Source organism: Magallana gigas, chromosome 5, assembly GCF_963853765.1.
Source record: "Magallana gigas chromosome 5, xbMagGiga1.1, whole genome shotgun sequence".
NCBI lineage: Eukaryota > Metazoa > Mollusca > Bivalvia > Ostreida > Ostreidae > Magallana > Magallana gigas.
Genome location: NC_088857.1, coordinates 33,873,458 through 33,892,459, shown reverse-complemented (window position 1 = coordinate 33,892,459; position 19,002 = coordinate 33,873,458). Strand labels below are relative to the sequence as shown.

Genomic DNA, 19,002 nt, shown 5'->3' with positions numbered 1-19,002 from the left:
GGATTTTGTGATGCCATCGGTGTCACATGTGCAAAAAACCTGTATTTATTACTATGTGTGTAATAAAACTTTATATAACACCATTTCTTACATTAACTTATTTATATGATTTTTTTAAGAAAAATGTTTGCTGCGAGAAAAAGTTTGGGGGGGGGGGATTTTGTCCAGGTAAATGTACATGCGTTGATTCAGAATTTTTTTCCGGGGGAGGGGGGGGCGGATGTCCCAGGGATATTTAAGTTTTCCAGGGGAAGGGGGGGGGGGGGGCTGAGGCTTACTTTTTGTAATTTTATAATACAAATATAAAGAAATTTGAGTTTGCAGGGGGGAGGGACTGGACCCCCCTCCCCCCCTCTCCCCTGATGATGTTGACAATATAGAAGGGGATGTCGGGGTGTTTGAAATCTAACTTATTAACTTCACAGTAACTCCGGATCCCCTCCTGGTAAGCTATACATTTATATTAACCCTCCCTCCTTACTTAATATAAATCTGAGACATAAGACCGCGGAACATTAAGATTTAAGAAAATTCACCAACATTGCACAGATACATGTATCTGAAGTTTCAAAAAAATTATGTATTGGAGTTAACACCATTCTGTTCTTTATTACAGTTTCAATTCAATGTTTTCTCAGACGTCCGCGTCAATTTGTCACTGCTTATTTAAAATGTTTTGACTGTTACAGGTGAAATTGATGTAAGCTTTATACTTCCAATCTTGCCAGTTAATGTTCCGCGGTCTTATCTTGGTACGCATGACTCGTCCCGAACCCGTGATGCAAGTTCGCCAAAAATGAAGAAGGATTATGGCAGTTGCTATTTAAAGAATAATGTTAAAAAACAACCTGTGTACATTTTCATATAATCGTCTGTATTTAATACAAGGTACAAACATACATACATACATACTTACATACAAACACACACACACAAACACACACAATGTACATGGAGCGGCCACATTTCCGCCCCCGATTGAAACACTCCACATACATCTATGAAATTAGTAAACAACATAATCAAATGAGTTCAATTTTGATTTAGAAAGAGAAGACCTACACCTACTTATGAAACTAGTACACAATAAATTAAATGAATATTAATAATATAAAAATGGATTTGAATTAGAGTGCTTTCACCAGAGTTTTACAAATTGATGAAATATTACTACACAATGTAATATGTACATGGAGTGGTCACATTTCCGCCCCCAAAAGAAACATTCCTGGTATAATTTATGAAACATTACTACACAATATAATATGTACATGGAGCGGCCACATTTCCGCCATCGATAGAAACACTCCTGATATAATTTATGAAACATTACTACACAATATAATATGCACATGGAGCGGCCACATTTCCGCCCCCGATAGAAACACTCCTGATATAATTTATGAAACATTACTACACAATATTACAAACAGTACATGAAGTGATAAAATCCCCCCCCCCCCCCCCCCCCCGATAGAAACACTCCTGATATAATTTATGAAACATTACTACACAATATAATATGCACGTGGAGTGGTCACATTTCCACGCACGATAGAAACACTCCTGATATAATTTATGAAATATTACTACACAATATAATATGCACGTGGAGTGGTCACATTTCCACGCACGATAGAAACACTCCTGATATAATTTATGAAATATTACTACACAATATAATATGCACATGGAGCGGCCACATTTCCGCCCCCGATAGAAACACTCCTGATATAATTTATGAAACATTACTGCACAATATAATATGCACGTGGAGTGGTCACATTTCCACGCACGATAGAAACACTCCTGATATAATTTATGAAATATTACTACACAATATAATATGCACGTGGAGTGGTCACATTTCCGCCCCCAAAAGAAACACTCCTGATATAATTTATGAAATATTACTACACAATATAATATGCACATGGAGCGGCCACATTTCCGCCCCCGATAGAAACACTCCTGATATAATTTATGAAACATTACTACACAATATAATATGTACATGGAGTAGTCACATTTCCACGCACGATAGAAACACTTATGATATTTATGAAATATTAATATACAATAATATGTATACAACTACGAATGATACATGAACATGTATTAATAATGTTCATACGACTCTAGTTCGTCTCTTATCTTTTTGGGAATATGTCCCGAAGGTGTAAGTTTGAAAGCTGAGGACCATATCTGTTGTTTGTTAATTATCTCTGTCCATGCCTCTTGCTTTCCTCGGGTTCCTTGAATTCTTCTTTTGCATGGAGTCCAGGCGGTAGTTCTTGAACCTCTATACCAATGTACTGTGAATTGGTCTCCAGCCACATTGATTACTTGACACAGCTGGGGCCACTCGCCGGCATATTTCGGTATGTCCACCAGGACAAAGTCGTCATTACTGACAGCCCTGGGTTTTGAAGCGGAACTGCCTTTGCCGATAACAACCTATGTTAACAAAACATTATTTTTAGAAAAATCTAAAATGAATTTTAGCAATATCATGAATAATAAATAAATATTAGGTTCTTAACAAATAAACTTACTGGCGGTATGGGGGTTTCTTCTTGTAAATGAAATGTGAATGGATCCCCTAACTCTTCTTCACTTGCATGTGAGTGTTTCTCTGTAATGTAAGATCAGTTTTGAAATTTATTTGTTTTTCAAATGAAAATAAAAAAAGGCAAGTAAAATAGGTTTTCAATTACAAGTGTAAATCTAATTTGCAGCACAGCTTTAAACTAAATATATCTAATATCAATGTAAAATTTCAGCTTACTTCGTTTTTCTGCAACAAGGTCCTCTAACGACCATGATGGATTGGTGTCTAGAATAACAAAAAGTTCACTTGTAAAATAATAATCATAATTTTAATTCTTATTTAATTTTGATTGCAATTGGCAGTCTAATTACCATTGGGGGCATCATAATTTCGGAAAAAGCAATTCCACCATTCCTTGTCCTCCTCCTTTGCGAAATACTTAAAACTGGTCTTAACATCGTTTTCAAGTCTGTCGATATTGTCATGTATTTCGTCAAAGGAGGGGACAACGATGTCAGGTTCACCCTCCACATCAGATTTTAGGATGTATTCGGTAGTCTCATTCCATTTCTAAAACATGTTAAATTACAATTATGAAAAAGTCTTATATTCTATGGAATAAAAGGATTATGGATAATCCCAAAATTTAATATTATTTATCTTTAATTTTCCAAACCCCTCCACCTCCCACCCAGTTAAAACGTTAAGAGTGACATATTTAATGAATTGTCACCTTGTCCGTGGACCATTCTTTCCAAAAGAGTCTAGCCTTGCCAGACTCGTCCGATGTTATCTTAAAGACATGGGGTCGAGAGTGATTCTTTATTGCATTAATGTGTGGGGTCAGCCATTCTGTAATGTTGTACACATCAGAAGTTCGGATGCTGGTTGGTCTGGGGGAGAAACATTTCTCAAACCCCGTCATCAACTTTTCTAAGGTGGTCGCTGCATGGCGAATCAACCAGTGACTAAATCTATCAAAGTAAATTATTGGTTAATGTAGTCCACTGAGGTGACTTCAACAGTTTTCATCGATCTAAACTACATTTCATCTGTATTTTAAAATTATTATGAAGCTGACAATTACCAAACTTGGGAGTATGTCAATTAAATGAACTTTCTGCACTTGAAACTCTTTTTTAAAGAGTTTTGATGTAAGTTATCAAAGTTGCAAGAAATGAATCGTGATTCTAATAGATAGACTACCTTAATATACTACACGAAGCTATGGGGGTAACGTGCAAAATCTATTTCAGCGTGTATATATTAACTTTATGTACTTACTTGGAGAACACCTGGTCTACATCCTCGTGAGTGTGACCCACCATTAGAAAAGATATTTTCACTTTCCTAAATATCTTCCTCTCTACCAGGTAGGCCATAAAAGCCAACACATACCTGTTTATAAAAGATAAGTTTTTGGTTTAAAATTTTCTGTATATTTTAATATTTAATTATCAAGGTTACTAGATCAGATTTGTGTAGATGTAAAACCAGTAGCCATTTCAATTAGGCTCCTACTAGTAACTGTTTTGCAATAGAAAACCCTCTCTCTCCTAAACAAGGGATCAGAAGCAACATGTCCAAAGATGGCAATTACCCTTCCTCCTATGTTACAATTTCTAACAAAGCCATCGCCATGTGATAGAACAATACCACTTTTGTTTTAATATATCTCAATTAGCAGTACATGTATCGGTATCTTGATAGATTAATTAATATCATTAACTAATGATTCGTATTGTGTTTATCATGAATACCTGTTTTTATTTTCCCTTGCGCAATTGTCCATTTGTAAGTATAATACATCAGGTAGAGATTCTTTGAGCATATAAAATATGCTCAAAAGAACAGATAATGTTAGATTGGTTGAGTGGCTGTATTCAAATAGATCGAAAAAGCCATATACACCTATCCCATGTAATATAACACCAACCAAGTGCACACGCAACCTCCACATGCTAGAGGTAAATTTACTGGCATGCACAAAGTGTGGAATTTGTGTTTTGCTCTGATCCATTCCATCAATTATGATGGAAAGATACTTAGATGAATGGAGCTTTGCTTTGGTCTGGTGCTTGTAATATTTTTGTCTTTCCATGCTGAAATACAAAGTACACATTTATCATTCAAATGTTTACTTAATAAGAGGTTCATGGGTCACATCGCTAGCCTAAGTTTGAAGTTTCCCAAAATCTTCAAAATCCTAATCCGGGGGGGGGGGGTGTAGTTATAGTTAGGGTATATAAACCCTTCGATTCTACACTATCTAAAATTGCTTTCACTAAAGTTACAGCTTTTATAGGCTATTGACTTTAAAAGATTTTAAAAGTTTTTTCTCTATATAATCCTATGTAAACAAATTGCAACCCCCCCCCCCCCCCACCCCCCACCCCCCCCCCCCCCCCCACCCCCCGTTCAATTTACCCTACCTGAGGAAGATGTTGAAATTGTGAAAAGGTTAAAGACAGACATGCAGACAGACAAACGACGGACAAAATGTGATCAGAAAAGCTCATTTGAGCTTTCAGCTCAGATGAGCTAAAAATTAATGGCAATGCTATTTTTTTCTTCTGTTTTTCTAAAGTATAATTACAGTTTAATATTATATAAAATGAAATTATGAAAGAAATTTTTATCATACATTTATTTACATGTGTAATGTTCGTGTATGATAATGATGATCGTCTTACTTTTGTAATCGAAGATGTTTTTCTCTTTTCTCAATCAGAATTGCTCTCTTTGCAGGATCTCGTGTTTCTCCTAGTTTGGTCTTTATTAAAGTACATGTGTCGCATTTCGAAAATCTGTTGTGCTAAAACATAATATACAGCATTTTTAACTATTGATATTTTTGTCTTTCTGGGTCGTTTGATATTTTCAGTCTCTTTGCTGGCACTACTTATACATGTATATTGTATTTTATATATAAAAATCTTTATCTTTTCCATTTAATAGAAAGCTTTTTCAATCTAATGAAAGATTGTTTGCATGTACATGTAATCTTGATTAGAGAAGTTAATATGAGTTTATGTTATGCTATGCTGTATACCTTGGGAATGGCTATATATGAAGCCTCTTCCCTCCACAATCTCAAGAAATGAGAATATGAAATAGGTTCAGGAAACTCCACTTGAGATTCTGATACCATCCTTTCATACACATGTAATTTGGTTGAACATGGGGGCAAATGTATCTGACAAGTGTTTGGTAATTTCTCCCCGAAGCTGGTTGCGTAATATTTCAACCACTCGACAGCCGACTTTGATTTTGTCATCCTTTGTCTCTCCTTCCTGTTGATTATTACCCTTTGTTTATCTGGAAAAGCATTATGTAAATTAATGTTTGTGTAAGTGACGAGTGAAAGTCATTTATTTCGATTATTACTTGAATTTATTCGGGAGTCACAAGCATGATGGAAGCATTGTTCTATTTCAATAAAGTAGGTAGAGAAATATTTTTCAAACTTTAAAATTCATATTTGGGGCTCGAAATTTTCAGGGGCATTTACTGGTGGTATACCACTGCCACATGAAAATTTGGTGAGGTGGTCTTCTCTGGTTTTTGAAATTTTGGCCTTTTTGCAATTGAATAGTGAACTGCGTTCTAGAAAGCAGTTCGCAATTCAAAAGAAGATGGGGGGATAAGATAGCGAAAATTCTGTCAATTCGATTCTGTCGTGAAAAACCAATTTTGAATTTATTTTTTCCCAATTAAATCCATTCAAATATATCATTATAATTTAATTCTGGTTGTAACGCGCTTTCTGATTGGCTAAAAAATTATTTTATATCGTATAAAGAATGTTGCCTACGTCATAGTAAGACTAACGTCAAAAACGTATCAATTAATACGCCTGACGTTACGTTTGAATTTTGTACAATTTTACGTCATTTTAAAGGTCAAATGACCGTTTTTATCTACAACGGAGAGTAAAAATAATTGAATTATAAGCAATGAATTCAATATTTATTAGTTTTATACGATATAAAATGGTTTGAAACAGTTTACGCTTTTTTATAAACCGCTTCGCGGTTTATAAAGCGTAAACTGCCACAAACCATTTTATATCGTATAAAATAAATAAATATTGAATTCATTCCTTAAATACAAGTTTGCAAAAGTGCAATTTCTAACTATATTCAGTTTTAAATATATAAAACCCCTAAATTTATAAGATTAGTTTATGTCAGGTGCTCTAACCACTGAGCCATTTCAGACACAAGAGAGTAGGTTGTTTAAATACTATGTGTGACTTTGGCCACGAATTTACGGACTTGTATTATTTATTCAACCGGTAAGATTGGAAATATACAGTTTACGTCAATTTCACCTGTTAAATCATTTTAAATGGGCGGGGACAAATTGACGCGGACGTCTGAGAAAAGATTGGACATAGGAAGTGTATTTTTACGATAACTCGTCGAAAATAATCATCGATGCGACAACTCGCAGAATGTACAGCTCATAGAAAGGACAAATCATTGGTACAACAGCTCGTGGATTCGACAACACATCGATACTCATCGCAAGTCATCGCGGTTTATAAAGCGTAAACTGCCTCAAACCATTTTATATCGTATAAAACTAATAAATATTTAATTCATTCCTTAAATAATAGTACAATAATCTGTTTGAATTGGATATTTAATTGTCAAATGAAAAATCAACGCTCAAAGTATTTCTTCGGCCATACAATAAATTTACTGAATATCATATCTTCCACTTCTCTTTGTCTTTGTCTCTCTCTGTGTCTCTCTCTCTCTGTCTCTGTCTCTCTAGCAGTTTGGCATACTCTAAAACCTGGCCTGGCCTTGCCCACATTGGCCTGGCCTGGCCTCAATATTGGCCTGGCCTCACTTTTGGCCTCAAATTTGGCTTGGCCCCAAATTTTGACCTGGCCTCAAAAATTGGCCTGGCCTCTTATTTGGCCTCTACAGAAATTTTTGGCCTAATATTTTTTATATAATTTATTTACAAATTTGATTATTTTTATTTTTCAATGTACTTTTAAACTCAAACTGCTCTCCGGATCGGACAATACCTGTATCAAGTACTTGTTTGAGAAAAAAATAATGGTAGAGACCAATTTGTTTATTCTAACCAACACTTAAGTTCACAAAATGTTTTGCTTTGTTCAAATTCTGATATCGAATTTTCCCATCGGGAAAAATTTGTTTCCTAAATATACAAACAACACATGCATGAAACTCTACTCTTATCAAGAGGTGATGATTAATTACCAGCGCTGAATCAAGTTATCAGAGAATGCAATGTTGCAAGTCATTCACAAATGACATTAATTAAATTAGGCCGTGTGAAATGTTAAACGGCTGTGCAGGCAATAAATCTGACCTCAACATAGCTGGTTAGCGACAGAGGAGGCGAATTTCCGCTTTGGGGGGGGGGGGGGGGGGGATTTGGATTTGATCGGTGTTCACAGTTAATGGATGCAAACTGGCATTTTTAAAGTGCATTACACAGTGATAGATATTTGATGTTATGAATCAGTTTACAAATGTTAGAGATATTTATTGATCCATCAAACAGGTCAGTGTCTTAAAATAATGTTTTACTTTATATTTTTCAATATCTACATTCTACACTTCGTCTACTTTTTGAAGTGGTGGGGGGAAGGGTGTTGCGACTCTGAATTTTAACGCTGATTCCATTAATTTTTGGCATTATTCATTACTTGGCAATAGTTAGAGTAGTGTTGTACATGCATATCATATGTATTTATTGTGTGTTTAAACATGGATAATATCAAGTGAAACGCATGCAGTTGTTATATATATTTTTTCCCTATGATTATCTCTTAAACATTAAAAAATCAATACAAATTCAATGAAAACTCTTTGAAAATGTGAGATAAACAAAAATTATTTGAGGCCAAAAATTTTGAAGAGGCCAAATTTGGGGCCAGGCCAAAATTTGAGGCCAGGCCAAAATTTGGGGCCAGGCCAAAATTGAGGCCAAAAGTGAGGCCAATTTTGAGGCTTTTAAAATATGCTCTAGCAGTTTAGCTGTTTAGATCACCTAGGTCATCTGGCAGGTGTCGACAGAAAGACAGACAAAGTGTGCACACTGGATGTGTTATATAATGAAACAGACATTATATTAAATGTACAAGGTATGGTGTGTTATGCAGTCATGAATAAATGTTCTTTGAATTTAATTTGTAAGTAAAAATGCTTTTACAATTTTACATGAGTTATACAAAAATTAAATAGCTGGTTTGTTCGTGCAATATCGGCCTCTCTGTCTGTTCTGGAGAATTATGGCAAGTACCTATTCTGCCTTAGTACTCTAAATAATCTTAAACCGCCGAATATCTTGCCATTTTGGAAAAGAAACGGTGTGAGATCGGTTTGTCCAGTGTGAGACAGCACTGTCAGATTACGCCGTTTTAAAACGTAAACAAACGTTGTCTGCTGTAGGGAAATGCTAGGACCTGTTTATTTATGTTCAAAACTAATCAGCAGATAGAAACATCGGCTTGAAAAAGAACTTTTAGGGTGAATTTAACCAATGTGAACAAAAACAATGCAGGAGGTTTTTTTTTTTTTTTTTTTTTTACATAACAACGATTTGTGAGCTCTGTATCTTGCTTTTAACTCTACAACTGACAATCAAATTTTAGCGGCCGCGATATATTAACTAGCAAGATTGGAAATATACAGCGTACGTCAGTTTCACTTGATTTTAAATGGGCGGGGACAAATTGACGCGGACGTCTGAGAAAACATCGGATTGAAACTGAAGTGATAGGAAGTGTATTTTCAATCCACCTCAGCGTTTTTTTAACTTGCTTGCGATCGAAAAACATTTTATTTAGTATCAGCAAAGCGATTTAAAAACATTTTATTCCACCAATAAGTGTATAATCAGCAAATATGAGAAGATCCCAATTCGGGAGAGATTATACGCATAGTCCGTCCGATGACTTCAGAGAATCAGTCGTCACAAGTCTGAAATCAAGTGGGGCCATTGTTGAAACGGGGTTTATTCACAGAGGATAATAATTCAAATTCTAATTTAATAAATCAAAATTATACACAGATAAAAAAATTCTGGGTTTTTTTTCGCTAATTTAATGTATACGAACATATGCAAGTTAGGTGTTTATCGAGCTAACAAAAAATCACTTAAATCGACATTGCTTTTTTGAGGAAAACCTTTAGAAAACACTAGTTTATGTTCTGACCAGGGCCGGGGATTTCTGTTCACTGGTAATTGATATCATTATCTTTGATATCTTCCACTTTGCAGTAAAAAAGGAAATGAAAATAAGAGTTTAGAAGTTACAGAAATCGAGAAATTGATCATGAAAATTAATCATCATTTAAAATTGAAATTACAAAATTTATTATTTAACTTATATTACGTCTTCTTGTTATGACGAATCCCCACCCCGCCAAATATATCTAATAAGACACCGAAAAAAAACCAACAACAATAAACCAACCAATTTAATTGGAAACCATGCATTGCATAAAATACAACATTATTATACGTACTCAAAAACATCCTCCGGACTGCATAAAATGTCGTAGACGGAATGCCCAGGATTTGTCTGAATGCACTACAGCAGACGCCGACTGTTCCAATTATGTATAGGAATTTCCATTTCTTTGATTCTTCATCATAACTGTCGATAATAATAATAATAATAATTGAAATTTATTAAAAATTTACTTTTCAAGGTGTTACAATCAAAATTATTTTTATTTTAGAATTATTATGAAATGTCTGAATACACTCAGCCATGGCTCTTTGAAATTTGTCTGGCTATTGAGCTAAGACTACCCAATATGTGCATATTTCACTTAAAGCAGCGTTATTTTTAACCTGTTTTGATGCAAGAAAAGGAGAGTTACATCCTACCACAAGTCCAAGGTCTTGTAAAAATGGTTATATATAAAGTTAAATAATAAATTACTTTGAATGGCTCCAAAAGTAATCTAGGAGCCACTGCTTCCTTTCGGTGTTAGAAAGGGATTGGACATTTTCTCTGCTGGCCACCATGAGTTCTTGAGAGATACCTCCCAGACACATGGCAGCACAGCACATGACTGCAACAAGGAACTCTATAGCCATCATTTTCTTCTTCCTAGGTGCTTTCACTATTCAAAAAAGTATAAACTTATATTGTATTGATAGTCATGATTATGGTCATTTAAAAATTTTAATCAAAATTGCCATTAATATGAAAGTTTTCAGCTCACATGAGCTGAACGCTCAAGTAAGCTTTTCTGATCACTTTTTGTCCGGCGTCCGTCCGTCTGTCAGTAACTTTTCAAATTTTTGATATCGAGTTCTCCAGAACCACAGGGCCAATTTCAACCAAACTTTGCCAAACCATTATTGGGAGAAGGGAATTCAAGTTTGTTAAAATGAAGGGACAAACCCTGTTTCAAGGGGAGATAATTAAGAACAGCCTGTTACAAAAGGGGCTCAATTTAACAACATAACATCTGGAGAAAATTTGATTTTTTTTTCAATACAAAATCTATTCTAATATTACTGTACGAACTACTTTGTCCAGATACATGTATTTCATATTTGACTCCATAAATCTGATTTCATTATAACCAATGTTGCTCAGGTGAGCAATGTGGCCCATGGGTCTCTTTTTTAAAAAGGCATGTAAAATTTTGAACCATATCCACTTTAGGTGCCGAAAATATTTAATATACCTTGAAAATCTTCAGTAGGGGATTCCGATCTTCGGCGCACTGATCCCACCGGTCTACCACGCTTTCCTGTAATATAAGTACATGTATCATAAAATGTATTGTGAAATAAAAATACTTTTACTTTTAGGCAAACTTTTATCGGTGAATAAAATTGGAAGTTTCTTTGTAAAAATAATTTACTTTTTGCTGCACTTTCTTCAGCCCCATTTTCATCCAAATCCGAGCCTTTTTTAGGATAAAAAAAAAGAAAGAAGAAGAATATCAGGAAACAAGTTTTATACAAAAAATATAATCATCTTGTATTAAGTATAACCAATCGCTACATCAGCAGGCTGGTATACATTTCTTTAATTTAGAATTAATGAATTTTGCCTTCTTTGGTTAATCAAGAAGATAATCACGTGCGATGAGTGTTATACATGTAAGTTATCATTTTCAAAAATGCGGTTACCATGCACTAAACTCTTAAGATACTATAGATTGGATTAAATTCTTTGCAACATGTATCATATCATTTGAATTGCATGTACCTGGTTCACTTCCTGATGGATCTGATGTTCCATAACTGTCACTGTCGGAAGAGGCTAGATCTACGTGTACATGCAAATAACATTTACATACACTACATAATTTATATTGATTTCTTTATTTAAGTAAATAAAGTCATTATAAGTTATAGATATAATTTAATGTGATTTCATATCATTATTTCATTATCATTATTAATAGGATCATGAACTTAGAGCAAAATTTAGAATTTTACCGATGTCTTTGTCCATATCCACGTCCACGTCCATGTCCATGTCGGTGTCCGTGTCTGTGTCCGTGTACGTATCCATATCCATGTCTTTCAAACGAACTTTCTATATATATCAGCTTGTCACTAAAAATATCAAATTAATCAAATTATATAAGCTACTCGTACTTTTCAGGCATAAAGCATCGTTCTTGAAAAGAGGGGGGGGGGGCATAGATCCCATCCCTAAAAATTTGACATGCAAAAACAAAAACCAACTTCCCAAAATTGAAAAAATCCGGAAGGGTGAGGGTGGGGGTGGGTGTGGGGGGGGGGGGGGGGGTGGGTAGTATACCTACATTCCATGCAAAACGTATGTAAATTATTTTTTTTTCATTATATATTTCATTGTCAGAATTTCATTGTCAGAAATTTACTTCAGTTTGTGGGATTTGATTTTAACAACGGTCAACCCAAAGTAAGATTTTTCAGCTTGGATTTTGCATACGATATATAGTATAGCTCTATAAAAAAAAATTATGTTGTGACTGAAATATCAAATTTTACAAATGATTTGCCAAAAAACTATTTCAATGTATGTCAAAAAGTGCAAATTGAATCTACTTTAGTTAATTTAAATTTCTTCATAATCTAACAAATTATAACAACAGAAAACTGTTTCCAAAAAAAAGTCTTGTTTTAAATGAAATATATAAGGAAAAATGAAAAAAAATAACATAATTTGGGCAGGCAGGTGTATGAATTCAATTTCACTTCTAAATTTTCTTATTTTCACTGCAGTTTTTATTACCCCCCCCCCCCCCAAAAAAAAAGGGGGGGGGGTTCATTGTAATTCACTTGTAAATATTTATGTGATTTTAAGAAAAATGTTTGTTCCGAGAAAAAGTGTTATAAATTATAGGTGCAACTAGTCCGAAATATCTGACGTTTTTCTGGTTTTTTCAACGATTTTGATATTTACTTGCCAGGAAAACTTCTAAATTTTTTTTTTCATTATATATTTCATTGTCAGAATTTCATTGTCAGAAATTTACTTCAGTTTGTGGGATTTGATTTTAACAACGGTCAACCCAAAGTAAGATTTTTCAGCTTGGATTTTGCATACGATATATAGTATAGCTAATTAGAATAGAATTCCTGGCAAGTAAATATCAAAATTGTTGAAAAAGCCAGAAAAACGTCAGATATTTCGGACTAAGGTGCAACGTGCCTGCTTTGGTGGGGTGGGAAACCAAATAAAAATGAAAGGGCTGGACTTATCAGAAATCTTGACAAGGAAAAAAAAACAAAAAGAAAAAAAGGGGATTGTTTATGGTAGGTATAACTTTGCAAAAAAGTTTGGGGGTGGGGGGTTAGGGCTAAGCTCCATAGCCCCTTCCCTCCCGGTTCCGACGCCTATGGCTTTAACACCATTTAAAAAGATTTTTAACGTAAAAGTGATTCAAGTTTCTAAAGTAAATGTAATGCATTCTTATATGGTTACCAAATCATAACCATGTATCCGTTTACTTGCTATAACGTAGTAGAACTAGCGAAATTGGTCTTACTGGTAAACCAGTTTATATATTATGTACGCTTTTTTATAAAGATATATTTTTATTATAAATAAATTCTTATTTTAATTGAAATATTCATAAACAGCAGGCCTAATGATTAAATCTCACCTGTATAAGTTAGGGTCTAAACTTCAGTTATTATGCCTATTCAACAACGCTGTCTTCTCTCTATCGGCGAAGAATGGCGGAATGTCATATTTCAAAATTTAATTCGTTACATCATCATATCATAAATGACGTCATATTCTAAAAAAAAACCAAGGGGGCCCATGTGTACTCATACAAGGGTTTTAGTATATCGATTGTTTATGAGTAAAATAAATAATCACACTGTGATAAGGTAGTATGCATATACAGTACTAGTTAGTACTCAGAAGTGGTAAAATAATATTTTTAACATTTTTATTATTAGTAGTATAATTTTAGATAACGGCCATATATTATAAATGTTTCTAAAGAAGTTTATAAATCACATTGCTCTTGCACTGACCGAGAAGGGATTGAGTGGATCCAGACCCTTCAGTTGTGAAGTTGAAATTATTTATACTGGTAACATTACCTGGAATTGACAAAGACCCCCCCCCCCCCTCCCCCCCCCCTCCCTCCTCAAACAAAATTATATCTGAGACAACCCGTCTCCCTTGTAGGGAAAATTTTTGAATCCATGCAAGATATAGGATACATGTGCGTATTTTCTTGACTATATTTAGAACTTTCCAAATCACTTCATTATATTTGATAAATTAAGTGGTTTCTGGAAAAACCAACGTGTTCATGTTTTATGGTGATATGTAGGCCTATACACGTGCGTGATAATTGGCTATTGCATCAATACTGTGCCATGTCAATTTGATTTGTTCAATAGTGTTATTGGCAAAATCTTATTTATAATGGCTGTGAAGTATGGGGCTACGAAAATACAGATCTATATTTTATTTTCTTAGCATTGCACAATCTTTCTCTTCAACACGTATGAACATGTATAAATAGGCATGTCTTCAATAAAACTTTAAAAGCATTAAGGCAACTAGAACCGGTTGTTTGTCAAAATATATACCTCTCCCAAAGTAAAAAAAAACGATTCTGTTGAACCATACATAGCATGTCACATCAATAGCGTGGATACAAACAAAGTACATTTTAAACTACCGGTAGCTGAATTTGAGGAATACCTTACCACTGACTTTAATCAATACTTGGGCCTATCATAATTCAGTATATATCGGTGCCTTTACAAAAAAATCTAGTGCTCTCTCTCTCTCTCTCTCTCTCTCTCTCAAATTGTCTGTCCTCTGCGTGGGTCTCTCTCTCTCTCTCTCTCTCTCTCTCTCTCTCTCTCTCTCTCTCTCTCTCTCTCTCTCAAATTGTCTGTCCTCTGCGTGGGTGTTGTGAGGGCGGCTAGCCTTTGATGCTGGCAGATCGGCTGGCAACTCTTGCGTGGGTGTTGTGACGGCGGCTAGCCTTTGATGCTGGCAGATCGTCTAGCTACTGTATTTAGCAAGCTGCTGACGTAACCGAGGCGGTACTCTATTTTTTTTTTCATCCAATCATAAAATACAGTAAAGATCACGTGCTATTTTGATAGGCGTATTCATAGCTGAGATGCCGAGTACAGTTCGAGTGTGCATGACAGCGCATTTTTTCCATTTCAATGCACCCGTATAGATGCCAATTCATAACTTTATTTTATAGTGTGTTTTTATACAAGATCAATACATATAAATTGTAATTTTCATGAGTTGAGACATTGTAAAATATATATGATCCTGATATGGAGAAAATGCTAAAATGGCGCTTACGGGTCTTCGTTCAACTGTACGTTCACTATGCACAGCAAGAGGGGATCGAGAGGGGGAGGGTTTCTCTTTGAACATTTTAATTATTTAATTCACATAGCAAAATAGCCGTAACCCCCCCCCCCCTCCCCCGCCAACACAATTATCCCTTAACAAAAAACCTGAATCTGCGAATTGATGGAGCATAAAAAATGTACTAAAGCGACATCAAAAGAACATTAAATATATAATAAGCATTTCAAAAGTGCAATATTTAGTAACAATCAAAACTTAATTTTCTAATACAATACCTGGCCCCAAGCTCATGAAGCTACATGTATTTTTAGACTTAAGGCAGAATTTGTATGCATTATATAAGTTTTATAATAACGTACAAACAAAATTTGATATATGTTTTAGGATTGTTTCCCTATCTTGTAGCTACCTGCATGCACACTTCAAGTGAAAGCCTATGATTTATAAGTTATTGGTGAATGGTTATATAAGAGGGATTTTTCCCTATTCCCTAACGTGGCGAGGACCTGAAAGGTAGTACAAAACACCGGTAAAATTATATATTTCAAATATTTTCTTAAAAACACAAAAAATGGCTTAATATTAAGTAAAAATTAATTTTAATCCATTATCTTAAGAAAATAATATAAATAATATCCATAGATTAAATGGACATGGTCACGATTTTGGTCAAAAACTATTTTTCCAATTTTAATGTTTACAATGCTTCAGTAAGGTATGTTTAAAAGGCAACCAAAAGAAGTATAGCGGACTTAATAAGACCGCAGAACATTAACTGGCAAGATTGGAAATATACAGCGTACGTCATTTTCACTTGTTGCAGTCGAAACATTTGAAAGAAAGTGGGCGCTTAAGATGTACATTCGGCAGGAATCTGGGCGCACAAGGAGAGTGAAAATTTCATCAATTAATTTTGAACATTTTTCGAATTATAACCGTAATTTGGCTTCTGTTGGATGTGGAATGATTGGAAAAATATTTGTAATGAAAAAGGTTTTACATAATATGGGTCTAAATATTGCAACACGATGCAATTCATGCAAAATCCTATTTATTTACAACTGTTTTTAAATGATTTTGTTGTCTCTGGGTCTTCTCTCCACAAATTTGAAACGTGTAAAGGTAACATATTTCAACATTAAAAAAGTCGCTTTTTTAAAAAAGATGGAGAGATGACCCAGAGATGACTAATTATGTACTTTTTAAAATTATTTTTTGATGGATAAAAAACAAAGTCCATTGATATGACAGTGTTGTTCCAAACAGTACTTTATCAAGCATATTGACAAGTCTCGCATGGCTCAGTGGTTTCGAACTGGATTTGTAAATACAAACATGCAGTGTTTTGGGTTCAAATCCAACTGGTGGTCTTTTAAAAAAAATTAAACTTTTTTGTTTTAAATGACATCATGTTGAATTATAATTTACCGGTATATTTTAATTTTTCGTTACTGATTTCTATATCTGCTGTATGAACACTATTTTCTTTTCTTATTACTAGTTTGTTAGGCTATACACAATATAACTTCATTGAAATATGTTTGCATTAACATTTCCAATATAACTAGTTATCGGTTAACCTCTCATTGTCATTTTTTGAAAGCTTGTGAGTTTTTTAATAACCGGAATAGCCATGTACTACGACTCTCAACATAATATATTTTTGACATACATGTAGCCTTTCGAGGTTATAGACATTTAAATCCCAATTGATTCGTGTCGAGGATTCCTGCAAACTTACAATCTTGTGCGCTCACTTTCTTTGCGGGAACAAATTGACACGGACGTCTGAGAAAACACTGGATCGAAACTGTAGTTATAGGAAATGTATTTTCAATCCACCTCATCATTTCTAACTTGCTAAATAATTTAGAGCGATCGAAAAACATTTTAATTGGTATCAGAAAAGCGGTTGAAAAACATTTTATTTCATCAGTAAGTAAATTATCAGCAAATGTGAAAAGATACCCATTAGGATATATACTATACGCAGGGCAGAGCATTGTCCGATGACTTCTTATATGAAACATTTTCTATATTCTATTATTGAATATATTTTTAATCTTATAAATGGGAACTTTGATTGTTCTCTGTGAATAAACCCCGTTTCAACTACGGCCCCACTTGATTTCAGACTTGTGACGACTGATTCTCTGAAGTCATCGGGCAATGCCTTGCCTATTTGCTGATTATATACTTATTTGGTGAAATAATTTTGATTTTCAATCACTTTTCTGATACTTAATATAATGTTTTTCGATCGCTTAACTAACATGTATATAGCAAGTTAGAAATGCCGAGGTGGATTGAAAATACCTATAACTACATGTAGTTTCGATCCAATGTTTTCTCAGACGTCCGTGTCAATTTGTTCCCGCCCATTTCAAATGTGAAATTGACGTACGCTGTATATTTCCAATCTTGCCAGTTAATATTCCGCGGTCTTACAATGACCTGCTTTGTAAAGTAGTGATTTGTGCTATGAAATAAGAAGAATATTTTTATATATTTATTTAAATAATATTATTTTCTATCAGAAAAAGACAATAAATAAATTAAAACTTCTTTCAAATTAATTTCTCAGAGCATATAATTTGTTCAGGAGTATTATGTCCTGATTTTTTGTATAATGTCCTGATGACCTGATAGCATGCATTAAATGTAAAATACTGATTTGTACAATGAAATAAGAAAAATATTTTACTTAACGGTAATTATATAAATCATACTGTTTCCTAGGTTAATTAAATTCCATATATGAATTTACAGGGAACCTATTATACTAATTTATTTATGAAATATTTATATTTTTGGACGTAAATTTAGCACTAATGATTAAAAGCAAACTGCATCTAAAATTATCAAAATAGCGGTTAGATATGTTAAGCGCCAGTGATATGTCATGTAAAATATGTAATATAGACGGATTAGACTCATTCTCACAATCTGTTGAAATAACGAAATCCATGTAATTTAAGACAATTTAGTACAGGGTCCCTTTAAAGGTAAAATATCATTAAATGACAGATTATGATTTATATATAATAATTTTCAAGTAGTAAATAAGTAAAGGACGCAAGGTTCATATGTAAAATTAATTTTTTTTTAAAAACGTTACAAAGAATTAAAACATATTTATTGTAATTTAGGTGAAGTCGAGGATGAATTCCATTTGATACTTATCTGTCCATTTTATAAAAGTCTACGGGTATTGTATTTAAAAAAATATTACTGGTCTCGTCCTTCAATGTTTAAGTTAGTTCAACTCCTTGCCATTCATAATCGCAAACAATTGTGCCATCTCGCAATGTTTCTGCGTGAGGCAGGTAAAAAACGGGATGTCGGATAACTAGTACATCCAACTGATGTATTATTACTATCACTATTATTATTAATATTACTATTATTATCATTATTATCATTATTATAATCATTTGATTTATTGATTTATAGGGTCTCTCCTCCTATGAATGTACATGTATGAATAATATTTTTTTAGAATATTGTTTAACGTCAATAGCGAACTGTTTGATTTTGATTGGATAGAGTGTAGCATTATATATTTATAATTATGTACATATGTTTCAACAGCTTATAATTCATTTGAATTTAGCCAATAAACAATACA

General features: G+C 33.9%; 2 protein-coding genes across 2 annotated transcripts in view; one reads left to right on the top strand and one right to left on the bottom strand.

The window, feature by feature from the left end:
* The window catches only part of LOC105338929 (transcription initiation factor TFIID subunit 8), a 46,117-nt gene that overhangs the window by 14,291 nt on the left and 12,824 nt on the right, over nt 1–19,002 (top strand). The gene's annotated exons all lie outside the window — the stretch shown is intronic.
* On the bottom strand, nt 1,453–14,112 carry LOC105348115 (uncharacterized). The gene is made up of 16 exons (XM_066084157.1): nt 13,672–14,112; nt 12,014–12,133; nt 11,781–11,840; nt 11,431–11,475; nt 11,251–11,316; nt 10,494–10,677; nt 10,072–10,202; nt 5,604–5,869; nt 5,245–5,366; nt 4,312–4,653; nt 3,836–3,949; nt 3,285–3,525; nt 2,923–3,121; nt 2,789–2,836; nt 2,556–2,635; nt 1,453–2,457 (listed from the first exon to the last, which is right to left on the bottom strand). The coding sequence occupies exons 2-16, from the start codon at nt 12,093–12,095 to the stop codon at nt 2,119–2,121; spliced, it is 2,319 nt and encodes a 772-aa protein (XP_065940229.1). The 5' UTR covers nt 12,096–12,133; nt 13,672–14,112; the 3' UTR covers nt 1,453–2,118.